Raw genomic sequence first — 14985 nt, forward strand, 5'->3', positions numbered from 1 at the left:
TGTTTTTGTGCCAGTACCATACTGTCTTGATTACCGTAGCTTTGTAGTATAGTCTGAAGTCAGGGATCCTGATTCCTCCAGTTCCATTTTTCTTTCTCAAGATTGCTTTGGCTATTCGGGGTCTTTTGTGTTTCCATACAAATGGTGAAATTTTTTGTTTTAGTTCTGTGAAAAATGACAGTGGTAGTTTGATAGCGATTGCATTGAATCTGTAGATTGCTTTGGGTAGTATAGTCATTTTCACAATGTTGATTCTTCCAATCCAAGAACATGGTACATCTCTCCATCTATTTGTATCATCTTTAATTTCTTTCATCAGTGTCTTATAATTTTCTGCATACAGGTCTTTTGTCTCCTTAGGTATGTTTATTCCTAGATATTTTATTCTTTTTGTTGCAATGGTAAATGGGAGTGTTTTCTTAATTTCACTTTCAGATTTTTCATCATTAGTGTATAGGAATGCCAGAGATTTCTGTGCATTAATTTTGTATCCTGCTACTTTACCAAATTCATTGATTAGCTCTAGTAGTTTTCTGGTAGCATCTTTAGGATTCTCTATGTAGAGTATCATGTCATCTGCAAACAGTGACAGCTTTACTTCTTCTTTTCCGATTTGGATTCCTTTTATTTCTTTTTCTTCTCTGATTGCTGTGGCTAAAACTTCCAAAACTATGTTGAATAATAGCGGTGAGAGTGGGCAACCGTATCTTGTTCCTGATCTTAGTGGAAATGGTTTCAGTTTTTCACCATTGAGGACGATGTTGGCTGTGGGTTTGTCATATATGGCCTTTATTATGTTGAGGAAAGTTCCCTCTATGCCTACTTTCTGCAGGGTTTTTATCATAAATGGGTGTGAATTTTGTCAAAAGCTTTCTCTGCATCTATTGAGATGATCATATGGTTTTTCTCCTTCAATTTGTTAATATGGTGTATCACGTTGATTGATTTGCATATATTAAAGAATCCTTGCATTCCTGGATTAAACCCCACTTGATCATGGTGTATGATCCTTTTAATGTGCTGTTGGATTCTTTTTGCTAGTATTTTGTTGAGGATTTTTGCATCTATGTTCATCAGTGATATTGGCCTGTAGTTTTCTTTCTTTGTGACATGTTTGTCTGGTTTTGGTACCAGCGTGATGGTGGCCTCGTAGAAGGAGTTTGGGAGTGTTCCTCCCTCTGCTGTATTTTGGAAGAATTTGAGAAGAATAGGTGTTAGCTCTTCTCTAAATATTTGATAGAATTCGCCTGTGACGCCATCTGGTCTTGGGCTTTTGTATGTTGGAAAATTTTTAATCACAGTTTCAATTTCAGTGCTTGTGATTGGTCTGTTCATAATTTCTATTTCTTCCTGGTTCAGTCTTGGCAGGTTGTGCATTTCTAAGAATTTGTCCATTTCTTCCACGTTGTCCATTTTATTGGCATAGAGTTGCTTATAGTAATATCTCATGATCCTTTGTATTTCTGCAGTGTCAGTTGTTGCTTCTCCTTTTTCATTTCTAATTCTATTGATTAGAGTTCTCCCTTTTGTTCTTGATGAGTCTGGCTAATGGTTTATCAATTTTGTTTATCTTCTCAAAGAACTAGCTTTTAGTTTTATTGATCTTTGCTATTGTTTCCTTCATTTCTTTTTCATTTATTTCTGATCTGATCTTTATGATTTCTTTCTTTCTGCTAACTTTGGGGTTTTTTTGTTCTTCTTTCTCTAAGTGCTTTAGGTGCAAGGTTAGGTTGTTTATTTGAGGGTTTTTTTGTTTCTTGAGGTAAGATTGTATTGCTATAAACTTCCCTCTTAGAACTGCTTTTGCTGCATCCCATAGGTTTTGGGTTGTCGTGTCTCCACTGTCATTTGTTTCTAGGTATTTTTTAATGTCCTCTTTGATTTCTTCAGTGATCACTTGGTTATTAAGTAGTGTATTGTTTAGCCTCCATGTGTTTGTATTTTTTACAGATCCTTTCCTGTAATTGATATGTAGTCTCATAGCATTGTGGTCGGAAAAGATACTTGATATGATTTCAGTTTTCTTAAATTTACCAAGGCTTGATTTGTGACCCAAGATATGATGTATCCTGGAGAATGTTCCATGAGCACTTGAGAAAAATGTGTATCCTGTTGTTTTTGAATGGAATGTCCTATAAATATCAATTAAGTCCATCTTGTTTAATGAATCATTTAAAGTTTGTGTTTCCTTATTTATTTTCATTTTGGATGATCTGTCCATTGGTGCAAGTGGGGTGTTAACATCCCCTACTATGATTGTGTTACTGTCGATTTCCCCTTTTATGGCTGTTAGTATTTGCCTTATGTATTGAGGTGCTCCTATGTTGGGTGCATAAATATTTACAATTGTTATATCTTCTTCTTGGATTGATCCCTTGATCATTATGTAGTGTCCTTCTTTGTCTCTTGTAGTAGTCTTTATTTTAAAGTCTATTTTGTCTGATATGAGAATTGCTACTCGAGCTTTCTTCTGATTTTCATTTGCATGGAATATCTTTTTCCATCCCCTCACTTTCAATCTGTATGTGTCCCTAGGTGTGAAGTGGGTCTCTTATAGGCAGCATATATATGGGTCTTGTTCTTGTATCCATTCAGCCAGTCTGTGTCTTTTGGTGGGAGCATTTAATCCATTTACATTTAAGGTAATTATCCATGTGTATGTTTCTATTCCCATTTTCTCAATCGTTTTGGGTTTGTTATCTATTCAGCATGTAGTTATTGTGCACCTGCTATGTGCCTGGCACTATGCTATGTTCTTAGATGCATTGTATACCTCCATCAACATAGATGCAAATCCAATTATTTCAGTGACCTACTAATACCTTTTCTAAAGGAAAAAAAAGAAAAAATCATGTTTTATGAGGATCAAAAAAGGGACTTCTTCCATAAGGTACAAGAAAGAGGAGAATTAACCCCCCAAGATAGATGTGGTCACATACTTGATAATCTTTAGATTATATAATCCTTTAAAATGTGGCATCCAGATTTTGAGCTAGTTCTCTATTCTCTTTCCAGTGCTCCTATTAGAGGTACATTGAACCTTCTCATTCTCTGTCTCCTGTCTCTTTGTCTCTGTGTATTGCATTCTGTATGAGCACCTCTCCAACTGCAGGGTGCTCACAAATCACCTGGGGATCTTTTTAGAATGCAGGTGCTGATTCAGTGGGCATGGTGTAGGGCCTGCCATTCTGTATTTCTAACCAACCTCCCTGGTGATGCTGTTGATGCTGCAAGTCTACAGATCACGCCTTGTGAAGCATGGTTCTATGTGATTTCCTCAGATCTATCCACTAGTTCATCAACTTTCTCTTTAGCTGTGTCTGATCTGTTTAATGTAGCCAGTGAGTTTTAAACTTTAAATTCAGCAATCATGTTTTTCATCTTCAGAAGTTCCATTTGGTTCCTTTCAAATGTGCTTTGTCTTTTGTCCAGAGTATCTTGTTGTTTTATTAGAATTTCTACTCATTTATCTTGATAATGAATGAAAATTTATTTTATGGTCCATTTTAGATTGTTCTCTTATCTGCAGTTTTTTGGGGCTAATTCTCCCACTTTTGTATCTGCTGATGCTCCTTCATGGTAGTTTGGGGGGTTTCTTTTTTCTTGTTATGTGTAGTTGTTGGTTTTTACTTTTTATTGTGAACTCATTTCTAGTTGGGAGTGTGTGTGTGTGTGTGTGTGTGTGTGTGTGTGTGTGTGTGTGTGTGTGTGTGTGTGTTGGAGTGAGAGAGGGAGGGAGAGAGGGAGGGAGAGGAGTCTTGTGTGCCCTGGGTTGTGAACGTGACCCTACAGATATTTCTCCACTTACATCTGCCAGTGCCCTAAGGGATCCTGGACCAATATTGCTGATAATTTCTTGGCTTATAGTTCCCTCACCATGTAGGATACTGTAAACGCAGACACTCTACCTTGGGCTGCAGTTTTAATAGCTGTTCTGTTTCTCTTCTAAAGGGCCGTGGACAAGGGTGAGCATCCATCACTTTCTCTTAGGTTGAGGATTTCCACTTCCCTCACTTCTCTTTGGCTTGAGGCTGTGGCTCTTTTCCCTGCTCAAATGTGGCCCCTAGAAGCCCCTCTTTTCAGAGTTTCCCATTGTACCCAGCTGACTACCTGTCTAGAGGCTCTGACATTCTTAGCTTTTCATCTGTCCTGTGAGTATCTCGCTTATTACCAGCTGGGGCATTTCATGTTGACTTCTCCTCCCTCTTATTGAAGATTACCTGGCCCTTTATCTAGTCTGGACTACATGGGCTAGCCTTGAGTGTGATGGAGTTTTAAAGAGGGATCTTATTTTATAGTATGGAATTTCTCAGTCATAATTATTTCACAGAGGGTGGCTCCTGGCCCTATATTAATCGTACTCCTCACTCAGAAATGGAATTCTATTTCAGTCTCCCAGAGATAAATTAGTATATAGTGGAAAGGGAATTAAACTTCTGCTAAGAATGAAATGATACGATTAACACAAACATCCACGTGAGTGTCTGTGTCTTATGCAGGAAAGAAGAATACTCAACACAGACTCTGCTGTATCTCACTAGCCTTCTAACTGCAGGATCTGTCATAAACATCTGTCATGTGGGCAATAACAGCAGCAGGTAGTCTTTTTTTTTTTAATCGATCTTTATTGGAGTATAATTGCTTCACAATACTGTGTTAGTTTCTGTTGCACAACAAAGCAAATCCCCTCCCTCTTGGGCCTCCCTCCCATCCTCCCTATCCCACCCCTCTAGGTCATCGCAAAGCACGGAGTCAATCTCCCTGTGCTATGCTGCTGCTTCCCACCAGCCAACTATTTTACATTCCGTAGTGTAAATATGTCCATGCTACTCACACTTCGCCCCAGCTTCTCCCTCCCACCCCAAGTCCTCAAGTCCATTCTCTATGTCTGCCTCTTTATTCCTGCTCTAATAGCAAGTAGTCTTTATGGAGTGTTTACTGTATGCTAAGAGCTGTACCAGTAAGCACTTTATATAGATTTCTTTCATTTAAACCTCCCAGTAGCCCTTTGTGGAAATTATCTATATGTTGAAACTGAGGCTTAGAGAGGTTAAGGCACTTTCCCAAGGTCACAGTGCTGGTAAGTGGTGGAGCTGTGGTTTGAACCCACTTAGTCAAAGTATGTGCCACCAGCCATGATGCTTCCATATTAATATCATCTGCAAATCTCTCTCCATGCATTTCCTCAGTCTTCACCTGAGTTTCCTTATTTTGGGATGGGAAACTTCTCTTTTTTATCCTCATGAAGTATAATTTCCATTAAAAGGTGTTTTTTTTCTTTTTTTTCTTTTTTGCTTTAAAAAAAGGTATTGGGTAATTGAAATCCGATTGGATTTGAGCCCTTGTCGATGGGAAGTACACGTGGGAGGTGGGCTGAAGCATTCAATGTAATTTTTCTTTCCATCAGCTTATTTTTAACATGTTAATAAGCAAGTAGATTCTGATACTAACAGGGAAGATTTAAATTCTCTTGAGAGCTTCAAGGTGTTAAATAATTTTCAGGAAGTGTACATTTTACGTTTTTCAGTCTCCTACCACATCTCAACGCACCTGAGTTCTGAGAATGTTCTTTTTTGCATTTCCCGGGAGCTGCCATACCTCTTCATTCTGGCTTCATCTCCTGCCGCTCCACATCCCTTCATCTTTGTCTCCTTCCTGCTGCTGCCTGCTGCTTCTGATGTTGTTGTTGTCATCGGGGAACTTTGGAAACAGCCAGATTCTTTGGAGTCTGTAAGCGGAAAATAGACTGCTGCTCCTATCTGGCATACAGCTTTTGTCCAGAAAGCAAGGAGTTAAAAAAGAAGCCTGGGCTGGGAAGGGCTGTGACAACTGTCCTAGGGGGCGCTCTCCAGAGCTCTGGCCGTGACTCATGCTGCTCTGTCACTCAGATCAGCACTGGCCCCTGCCATGCAGGTGGCCAGGCGGGGTTGCCGCCAGACCACGCACGCACAGAGTGGGGAGCATGAAGCCTGCACTGCGGGGGATGTGATGCCCGGCTCTCCAGCTTACCCGGCCCACCTGCCACAGACGCCTCAGCCCGCAGCCATGGTAACGCTTCTGGCTGGCTACACCCCTGGGAGCCCACCACAGTGGGCGGCTTCCTGGTGACCGATGAACGAGTGTCCAACTCCCTGACCGAGAGAGCTTAGTAGGTCCACAGGAAGTGGAGAAGATGTAAGACGTCCCTAGCCAGGAGTCATGCCTTAATGAGGTAGGACGCAGCCATCCATCCACACCATCAGTGCACAGGGGTGCCGTACATCATCGGGAAGAACTTTATCTGGCTGGCATTTCATTATGCTGATTAAACTGCGGCGGATTCAGGGGGCATGATCGAGCTGGGGAGGAGGGATAATGAACTAAAAAAAAAAAAAAAAAAAAAGTGGTACATAAGTGCTCCGAGTATACTCATCCGGATATGAATGGGCTAGACTGCAGTGCTATCCTAACACGAGTTACATGCCTCCCAAACCCTCTCTCCTGTTCTTTCCTCTCACTCCAGTTAATCCACGAAATGTAGAAATTCCATCTTATCCCAATGATTAGCACTAAATATTAATAATTTGGACCTGTCTGGAAGAGGAAATAAATAGGTTTAGGTCATCTGGTACACTAGCACCAGCCATCTGATGCTCTGTAGCATCATTCTGGAAATATCCGGAACGAGTGGCTTGCTCAAACGAGTTCCCCAAGTGCTTTTCGTCCTACCAAGTGACCTGTTTGAGTTTACCCTTCAGTTTACCCCAGCAGGGAAGGCAGCCCGTCTGCTGGTTGGTGGCCATGTTGGCAGGGAAGGGGTTAATCTCTTGTTGCTGTAAGAGCCGAGCAGAGGCTGGGTCTGCCTGTGTGTGAGCTAGATTGAAAGCAGGCGCTGCAGTGCCATCGGGAACGCTGAAGGAGTGAGACGATTTTCTTCTCCGCAACAGTGTTGAATCCGTCTGAATTTTTCTCCCCCCCCAACCCCTTCTTGTTTTTCTTTAACCAGCTCCTCCCCCCTTCGTTCCCACCCTCAAGTCTGATGATGACACCTCCAATTTTGATGAACCAGAGAAGAATTCGTGGGTTTCATCCTCTCCGTGCCAGCTGAACCCCTCAGGTTTCTCAGGAGAAGAACTGCCGTTTGTGGGGTTTTCGTATAGCAAGGCACTGGGAATTCTTGGTAGATCTGAGTAAGTGAAATTTTGACTTTTCTTAGGGACCTGCATTGATGCAAGGCATAGAGCCCAAAGGTGGTGGCGGCAGCGGCAGCGGCAGCCGGGGGGGAGTGCGGTGGAGGAAAGCTGGTAATCAGCTTGCGTTTGGAAAGCAGTTGACCTGGTTGGGCTTTGGGGAGGGGTAGACTGTTCATATTCTCATTCTGCTGTGTTTAAGGTACCTCTTCCTGTCCATAGCGTCATTAATTGTCAATCGGGTACTTTGGGTTAGTTTTTCAGTCTTTGGTCTTCTTTGGAGGGGAGGAGATAGCGGGAGATACCTAGCAGTGCAGAGCCTTGGTGAAGGGAGGAACGTGCAGGGTTAAGATGAGCTATCTATCTATTTTTCCATCTGTGTAGCCCTCTGTCTCTCAGGTGGGTGGGTGGAGGTTGCTCTCCTGGCAGTATTGAAAGAATCCTAAAATCCGTTTCTCACGAGCTGAAGGTTTCCCGATGGGGTTACCTGAGCTGCAAGTGGCTGTACCAGAGCTCTAACGGAGAGATGGTACTTGGCTCAGCACAAAGTCTGCTGCAAGACTGGGGAATCCGGCAGCTGAGCCTCTGAGCTGGCAAAGCACTGGCAGCCAGAGAGAGCCCCGTTACTGTGAGCCACCAGGAGGGAGTATGATGTAGCCGAGTCATTGATTCACAGAAACTGGGCTTCACAAGGGAAAAACAAACCGGGAGACTAGAAAATGGAAATATAAATATTACTGTAAACCTCTTGACATGATCAGTCTTTTTCCATTCTTGAAAAAGCTAAAGAAAAACGCATTAGTACGGCACTTGGGACTTGGGGATGGGGTTGGGCGGGGGGAGTCCCTGGCTTCCAGCCTCCTGGAATTTCTCTAAAATGCAGTGGCCTCTGTGGATGTCATAGCTCAGTGTCTTGCTTCGTTCTCCTGATCCGATGACATGCTGCGTTCAGAGGTTCGAGTTCCCTGGGAAGGTCTTGGACTGGCTGTGTTATTCCCCCGATGCCCCAGCTCCCTCACTTGGAGGCTCTCGGGGTAATGTTGGGTGATCGGTCGCTGCCCACTTAGAAAACAAGCAGAATTTGATCTTCTCTTGGCAGCATTTAGTCCTGATTTGTTGTGCTCGTAGCTCAGATATTGATTTGAGGGAATGTCATGTAGGTTCTTGGATAGTGTCTCCCCATGGGTGCTATTTTGGCAGTAATGTTCCTGGAAAGATTTCAGACAACTGGGGGGAACTGGGCACTTGATGGGAGGTAGCGTTGTGGGCTGCGATAGAATTTGAGAGAGCTGTTTGTGTTGCAAGAGACCGCAGGGACCCTTGTTTCCTCTCTCCCTGGGGGCTGGGATTAAAATTGGGGGTTGGATTTTGGTGGTGTTGGCTGTACCTTTCAGGCTAATTTGCTCTGTATCCCCAAAGCAATCTAGATAATGGGAGGAGAGGCAGAAAGCTCACTAGCTGTTGAATGTGCCATCAGATGGATTTGAAATGGCCCAGCAGGGCTGGGAGGTTTTGTACCAGCGTCAAAGACCAGGGCAGAATTGGAGGCCCAATGTTAAAGGATGCATGGTTAGTGGGCAGCTTAACCTTGACACACACAGCACAGTGAAGGTCACCTGTCGGACTGGACGGAGGTGCGTGGAGAGTTCTAGTTCTGGTTAGCAGTGGGCTAGCTGGCTCAGAATGAAAGCTTGCTGGGGTACTAATCAGTGATCTGAAAAACCAGGAAGGACGTGAGGGAATAAGATTTCAGGGGCAAAGGCAGAATGATGTGAGGGCTCTCAGGCATTGCAATTAATCTGAAGCAGTGTGTGATTAATGGCTTATTTTTCAGGAAGAATGTAATTGCATCTTTCTGCTTCTCACAGAAAGCTCAGGGAGCTCCCCGACAGGGGCCTCTCAGTATTAAGGCCCAGGCACTCGATAAATATTTGTTGTTTTAATTTACTCATGATCCTTTTCCCCTAGATTGTGTTTATATTGCTCACTGTATTTGAAGATATGCTGTTTTACCTTTGGTAGTTCAAAATATATCTCTAGAGCATAAGATGAGCTTCTGTTCATGCCCCGAAAGAATGCTTAAGATTCTCATAAAAAAGAAAAAAAAAAAGTCCATGCAAACAAACCTGTGTATTTTTTATGTGGAAGATGGAATTGAAGTATTCCTGTCTTTGGGTGGGAGAGCTTTAATTGCCCTTTCCATGGCAATTTGGGGTTGGAATCAGAACGATTTCCTTTCATCTTATATCTTACAATGTGATCTTGCTGTTGGATTTGTTTATTCTGCCAGGGACAGCCCTATGGGTGAAACCTCTAACATCATTTTGGAAATTGACCCCACCTGTTGGATGTAGGTGACCCTGGACGTATTGGGTCATCATTATTTAGAAATTCAATAGAAAAGATGCAGTGATGAAATTACTTAGAAGCCCCTGCAGTTTTGTAAACATATAGTTACAAAATTCATTTGGAGGTTTGGGGGGAATTTTCTGGGACGCCACCGTCGCCACCAGGGACCTGGTATTTCTGAGTTTCTACTTCTCCCCTCCCTGTTTCAGCATCACAGGTTTTTATTTACACACATTGATTACCTGTACTGTTACTCACTCTTCACACCACCGAGGAAATTGCAGATGCTGCTCTACTGCGTTGGGAAAAACTGACCCCAGATCTGTTACCAGTGAAAAGAATTAAATGTTCACAGGTGGAGCTGAATGAAAGAGGAATTTTCACAGAGACTGGCAGTGAGAATGATTTTAATTGTTGCATTTGCTCATCACTTTTTAGGATTCTTTTTTGGGACCCCAGACTATTTTTAAGCCAGCCATTGAGTGCGTCATTTTAGGTTTCACAGGAATCTTGATCTCAGCCTTCTGTGTCTGAGGTGTAGTGGGAATTCCTTGCAGCTTGAGTTGGAGGGCACGGGAGAGATCCTACAGAACTGGTTTTGGTCGTCTTTGGGGTGGGATGATGGCAAAGTTAGTGCAAATCTGGTGCCTCTTTCTTTTTAACCAACAGTAACCCAAACTAAATCCCTAAGCTCTGAATGCCTGGGTGTTGCTCTGAGCCTCTGTTGGCTTGAATTTTACACTGGTGGGATAGTAACAGGAATCAGTGTGTTAAAAGTTTAAAAATATAATGGATCCCAGCTCTCCTCCCTCCTCTGTCAGCGTGGGGTACATTTTTTTTTAGGTCCCTCTCCTTCTTCCTAGAAGCAGTGCATCTCCGCAGACCTTCAGTATAAACTCTAGAAGGAAAAAGCCATTTGGTTTTATATTTTGTGTTAGTTTTTACGCATGCTGGTTTTATGCTTTTGGAGACGTTGGAAATCTTAGAGGACCAATGGGATTTCGATGAGACTGGAATCTGTGGGATGACAGTGTCTGAATAGGCTATATTTAGCCCCCCTGTTGGGGGCTTTCTCTTTTGACTCAGGGCTTTTTCCTTTCCTTTTGGGTGGATCTGAAAATTTATTCTTGGAACCAGCCATCCAAACACTGTGACTGTGGAAGAGTGAAAAATGGCTTCCACCAATGCCTTTCCAGATTTTCAGAGAACCAGTTTCGGGTGCCTCTTCCTTGCTCTACTGAGGCCTCTTTGCATGTCAGTTTCCTCAACTGCAAGGTGAGGTAATAATGATACTTGCCTCTTAGGGCTGTTTTGAGAATTATGTGAAATATGTAAAGCATTTGGTCTAGTCCCTGGCACATGGAAAAGTCACACGGAATGTCCACTGTTATTATTTTTGTTATTACCACTACACTAGTCTCTGTATGCATGGTGCCCTTCTATCTATGTGAAGAAGATATGGAAAGAACTCAGCAATAATTAAATAGTCCAAAGTCATGCCAGACCAGAAACCCAGCTTCCCAGGCCCTGAGAACTTCCTGCTGGTGATGCTTGAACATCCTGACTCACCACAAGTTAATGTGCAGCCTCCAAATCCCTGTAGCTTAAAGGTGGTTGTTGGGTGGAGTGGACTGGGGGCCAGAATTTGAAGGCCCAGTCCCAGAATGGGTTCCTTCCCATCCAGTTAAACAAGTATATGCGTGAAATACTTCATGGGACACAAAGCAAACACCCTGACTGCAGAATATCGTGTAAACATTGGATATCTAAGTGCTTTAGGAGAGCTGGGAGAGGAAGGCAAAAGATCTGACATGGGGGCACTTAATGGGTAATGCCAATCCCCAGTTCTTGCCAAAGTACCGTGATCACCTTTGTTGGAATATCTGTCTGTTTCCCCACGTCGGCTGTGATCTCAAAGGCAGGGCTGGGTCTTATTCATCCTGGTTTTCCTGGAGCACAGGACGTTATAGACCCTCAGAAAACACAGGTGTTGGAAGTGAGTTTATAAGTGGACAAATGGAAGGTAGAATATTTGCCTCAGCTGCTTAGAAGACAGTGGATTTGGATGAGTGGAGAGGCACGTAGAATTTCACGTGGGCAGGGAGATAAGCGCAGCTTATCCTTGCAGGGTACCGACTCTGTACCAGGCTCTGGTCCAATCACTTTACACAGGTTAACTCACTTAAACTGCACAACAGCCCCCAAGGAAGGTACCGTCGTCATTCCCATCTTACAAGTGAGGAAACGGAGGCGCAGAGAGAGCCTAAGCAACTTGCCCAAGGTCACGCGGCACCCGGTGGCTCAACCAGGACTTGAACCCAGGCAGGTTGGCTCCAGGGTCTCTTAGCCACTGTGCTAGGCTGCCAAATAAATGCCACAGGCAAGAGAAATGAGGACATTTATGTGGGGTCCCCAGGTTCACGTGCTTTTCAGAAGCAGAGGCCCATCATGGGCAGCGACTGAGCAGTGGGGTGGGGCAGGGTGGGATGAGAGCTGATGGGCGGTGGAAAGGCTGGGCTTTGTTTTCAGCCTCTGCAAGTTTATTGAGTAGGTAGACTGTAGTGCTTGGATGTTCCTGACTTCTTCCTCTTTTCATTTAGAGGCTCTCACTTTGTGTGTGTGTACATGAACACGTGCATACACACACTCTCCCCGAGAGTTTTCATTTGCTTGAGTGTAAGCTTGGCGAGGACAGGGGACTGCATTGACCTTGCCCTCCACTCTCCCTTCAGGCCTATCATAGACAAGCCAGTCAGTAAGCACTGGGTGAATCGATTCAAATCATTTTTATGGCCGCAGCTCTCAATTTGTTGACGAGTCTGAGACCCGTGTCTGTTCACGTCTACGTTTTGTACTTCACTGCTTCCCGCCGTCCATGCCGGGAGGACTTATTCCAGCGGAAGATGGCCTGAACTCTCCCATCAGTCCTTCTTACTTTTCACTGAAATACTTGGGGGTGGGGGGGTGATCTTCCCTTAAAAACTCTGTTCCTTTCCACCTCCAGCCCAAGGCTGTCTGTCATTGTGCGCACTGCCTACAGATCCCTATAGCAAACAGCCTCACCTGTGTTTTGATTGTTTGAACAGTAGCAGAATCTGCTCTGGTTCACAAAGGTAGGCATCGTCTGTGCCTCCCAAATCAGTTACAAAGCCTTCCCCAGCTCCTGCCCATGGACACTGCCCTAAAGCACTGCCCCGTGCTGTTGCCAGTCCACGGTCATCCCGACCAGGTGCCTAAGACTCTCCTCTGTGTATTTGGTGGGGTTTTCTCCTCCTGCTCAATTTCTTTTCTAAGTCAAGCACATCTTGTTCTTCTTGCCTTATTCTGTTCTCTATTTAGATTGTGTGTGCTTGCCTCGCAGGCCTGGCAGGACCATTCTGCCGCCTTCTCATTTGTCTTAAAGATACCTTTAGGAAATCTGATCCAAACGATACCAGCCCAGTCCTGAAGATTAGGCTCCAGAAGATCTGTCGAGTGCATTTTTTTGCTGGTCTACACATGCTGGTTTGCATGGTTGCCTCGGATCCCTTAAGAAGACAGTAATTGACTAAATGGTGCTGTATGTTCCCAATCTCGGTGCCAGTTTGGCAAGTGTCCCTTCCCCTAAGTGAATTTCTCTTGGTTCTCTCTGTTTTACTTGTCTTGAGTCTCCTGACCTCTCTCACCTTCCTTTCTCTGACGAACTTCCTGAAAGAATAGCCCACCCTCAATGCCTCTTTTCCAACCTCTCCAACTCTATGAAAATCACTGTCTCAGAAGCCACGGATTCCACCGTGTTTAGTAGTTGCCACCCCACCACATGATACCATTAGTTGCCACGTGTGTCTTGAAACTTTCTCCTTTTGTCTCTTCCACATTATGGAAACTTGGTTTTCCCTCCTTCCTCTCTGAGTGCTGTTCTCCCTCTTCCGTGTCTGTTTCAGGCCGCCCTTGAGATGTTGCACCATCCCCCTAAAGCTCCACCTTAGTTGGTTTTTTAGCCTGTTCTGGGTGATCTCATTCAGTCCATTGACTGTAACCCTCACTTCCCCATGGCCTTCCTCCCGCCGTGGCCTTCCTCCCCCGTGGCCTTCCTCCCCTTGTGCCCTGTTCATCATCACCAGAATGTCCTACCAGCGTCTCTCCATCCCTGTTCCCAGCACAGACTCACTTGCTCACTCAGTAAGCCACTCGGTGCCAGTTTAGTTTTCCTCATTTCATTTAAGAAACTACCACTTTCTCTACCTTTCTAGGCAAGGAAGTGGAGTCACCTTAAACTATTTTTCATCTCCCCACCATCTCATCAGTTGCCGAGTTTTCGAACTTGTGCCTCTTGCGTCTGTGCCTGGTTTTCTGTCCTCACCGCCACCCCTCGTTGAGGTTTGGACTTCTGCAGTAGCCTCCTGACTGATTCATCTGCCTCCGGTTTCCCCCGGTCTAATCCATTCTCTACAGAGGGTGGAATTCTCCCAAAGCACATGTGGGATGATGTCATTTTCCTGCTCAGCCCTTCAGTAGCATCACGATGTGCACAGAATTAATGACCACTCCTGAGCTGGGTGTTCAAGCCTGGTGTGCCAGGACCCCAGCCTGCCTTCTCACTCACCCATCCTCCTTGTGCCCTATGTCTGACCCAGCTGTTCAGCTCTCATCAAGGTTGGGGATGGTGTCTTCCACCCTTTGCATGCAGCGGGGCCTTGCCTCGCTGGCAGGCCTTCAATGAACATTTGTCAGATTGAACTAGAAGTGGCCAGAGATTATTCCGATTTTTCTGCACAGTTTATACTGCTGCTCATGGACGCTGTCGTCTATTGAGTACTTCCTGTGCGCCCAGAACTGTGCCGGATGCGCCTTCACACGCGTTGTCTCATTAAGTCATCACAATCTCACCATAACTGTATGAGGTAGCTGGTATTATCCTCATTTTACAGAGGAGGACACCGAGGCTCAGCAAGGTTAGGTTACTTTCCTGAGGTTTTGCAGGTAGTAACAGATCTGAGACTTAGACGCAGAGCCTGGACCACTACACTGCCCTGCCTCTAACAATCCTGACTCTGCTAGACTGTGCAGGATTGACGGACTAGCCTAATAATAAAGGCGAAAGAGATGACTTTACTGAGAACTCACTGTACCAGACACTATTCTAAGGGCTTGATGAACATTCTCATTTAATCCCAGTGGTAACCCATTGTTTTACAGACAAGGAAACTGATCAAGAAGCTTGGGTTACTTCTTTTTTTTTTAAGGAACATTTATTTATTTATTGGCTGCATTGGGTCTTCGTTGCTGCACGCGGGCTTTCTCTAGTTGCGGCTAGCGGGGGCTACTCTTCGTTGCAGTGCGCAGGCGGTGGCTTCTCTTGTTGTGGAGCACGGGCTCTAGGAGTGCAGGCTTCAGTAGTTGTGGCATGTGGGCTCAGTAGTTGTGGCTCGTGGGCTCTAGATTGCAGGCTGAGTAGTTGTGGCGCACAGGCTTAGTTGCTCCACGG

At 44.5% G+C, this 14985-nt stretch overlaps 1 protein-coding gene across 2 annotated transcripts in view; it reads left to right on the forward strand.

The window, feature by feature from the left end:
* Nucleotides 1-14985, forward strand: part of CIT (citron rho-interacting serine/threonine kinase) — a 180971-nt gene that overhangs the window by 69861 nt on the left and 96125 nt on the right. For both annotated transcript variants that reach the window (XM_060119127.1, XM_060119128.1), the window contains exon 10: nucleotides 6986-7169. In XM_060119127.1, the coding sequence (XP_059975110.1) occupies nucleotides 6986-7169 (184 nt within the window). The remainder of the gene's footprint in view (nucleotides 1-6985; nucleotides 7170-14985) is intronic.

The sequence above is a fragment of the Mesoplodon densirostris genome, chromosome 15, assembly GCF_025265405.1.
Source record: "Mesoplodon densirostris isolate mMesDen1 chromosome 15, mMesDen1 primary haplotype, whole genome shotgun sequence".
Taxonomy (NCBI): Eukaryota; Metazoa; Chordata; class Mammalia; order Artiodactyla; family Ziphiidae; genus Mesoplodon; species Mesoplodon densirostris.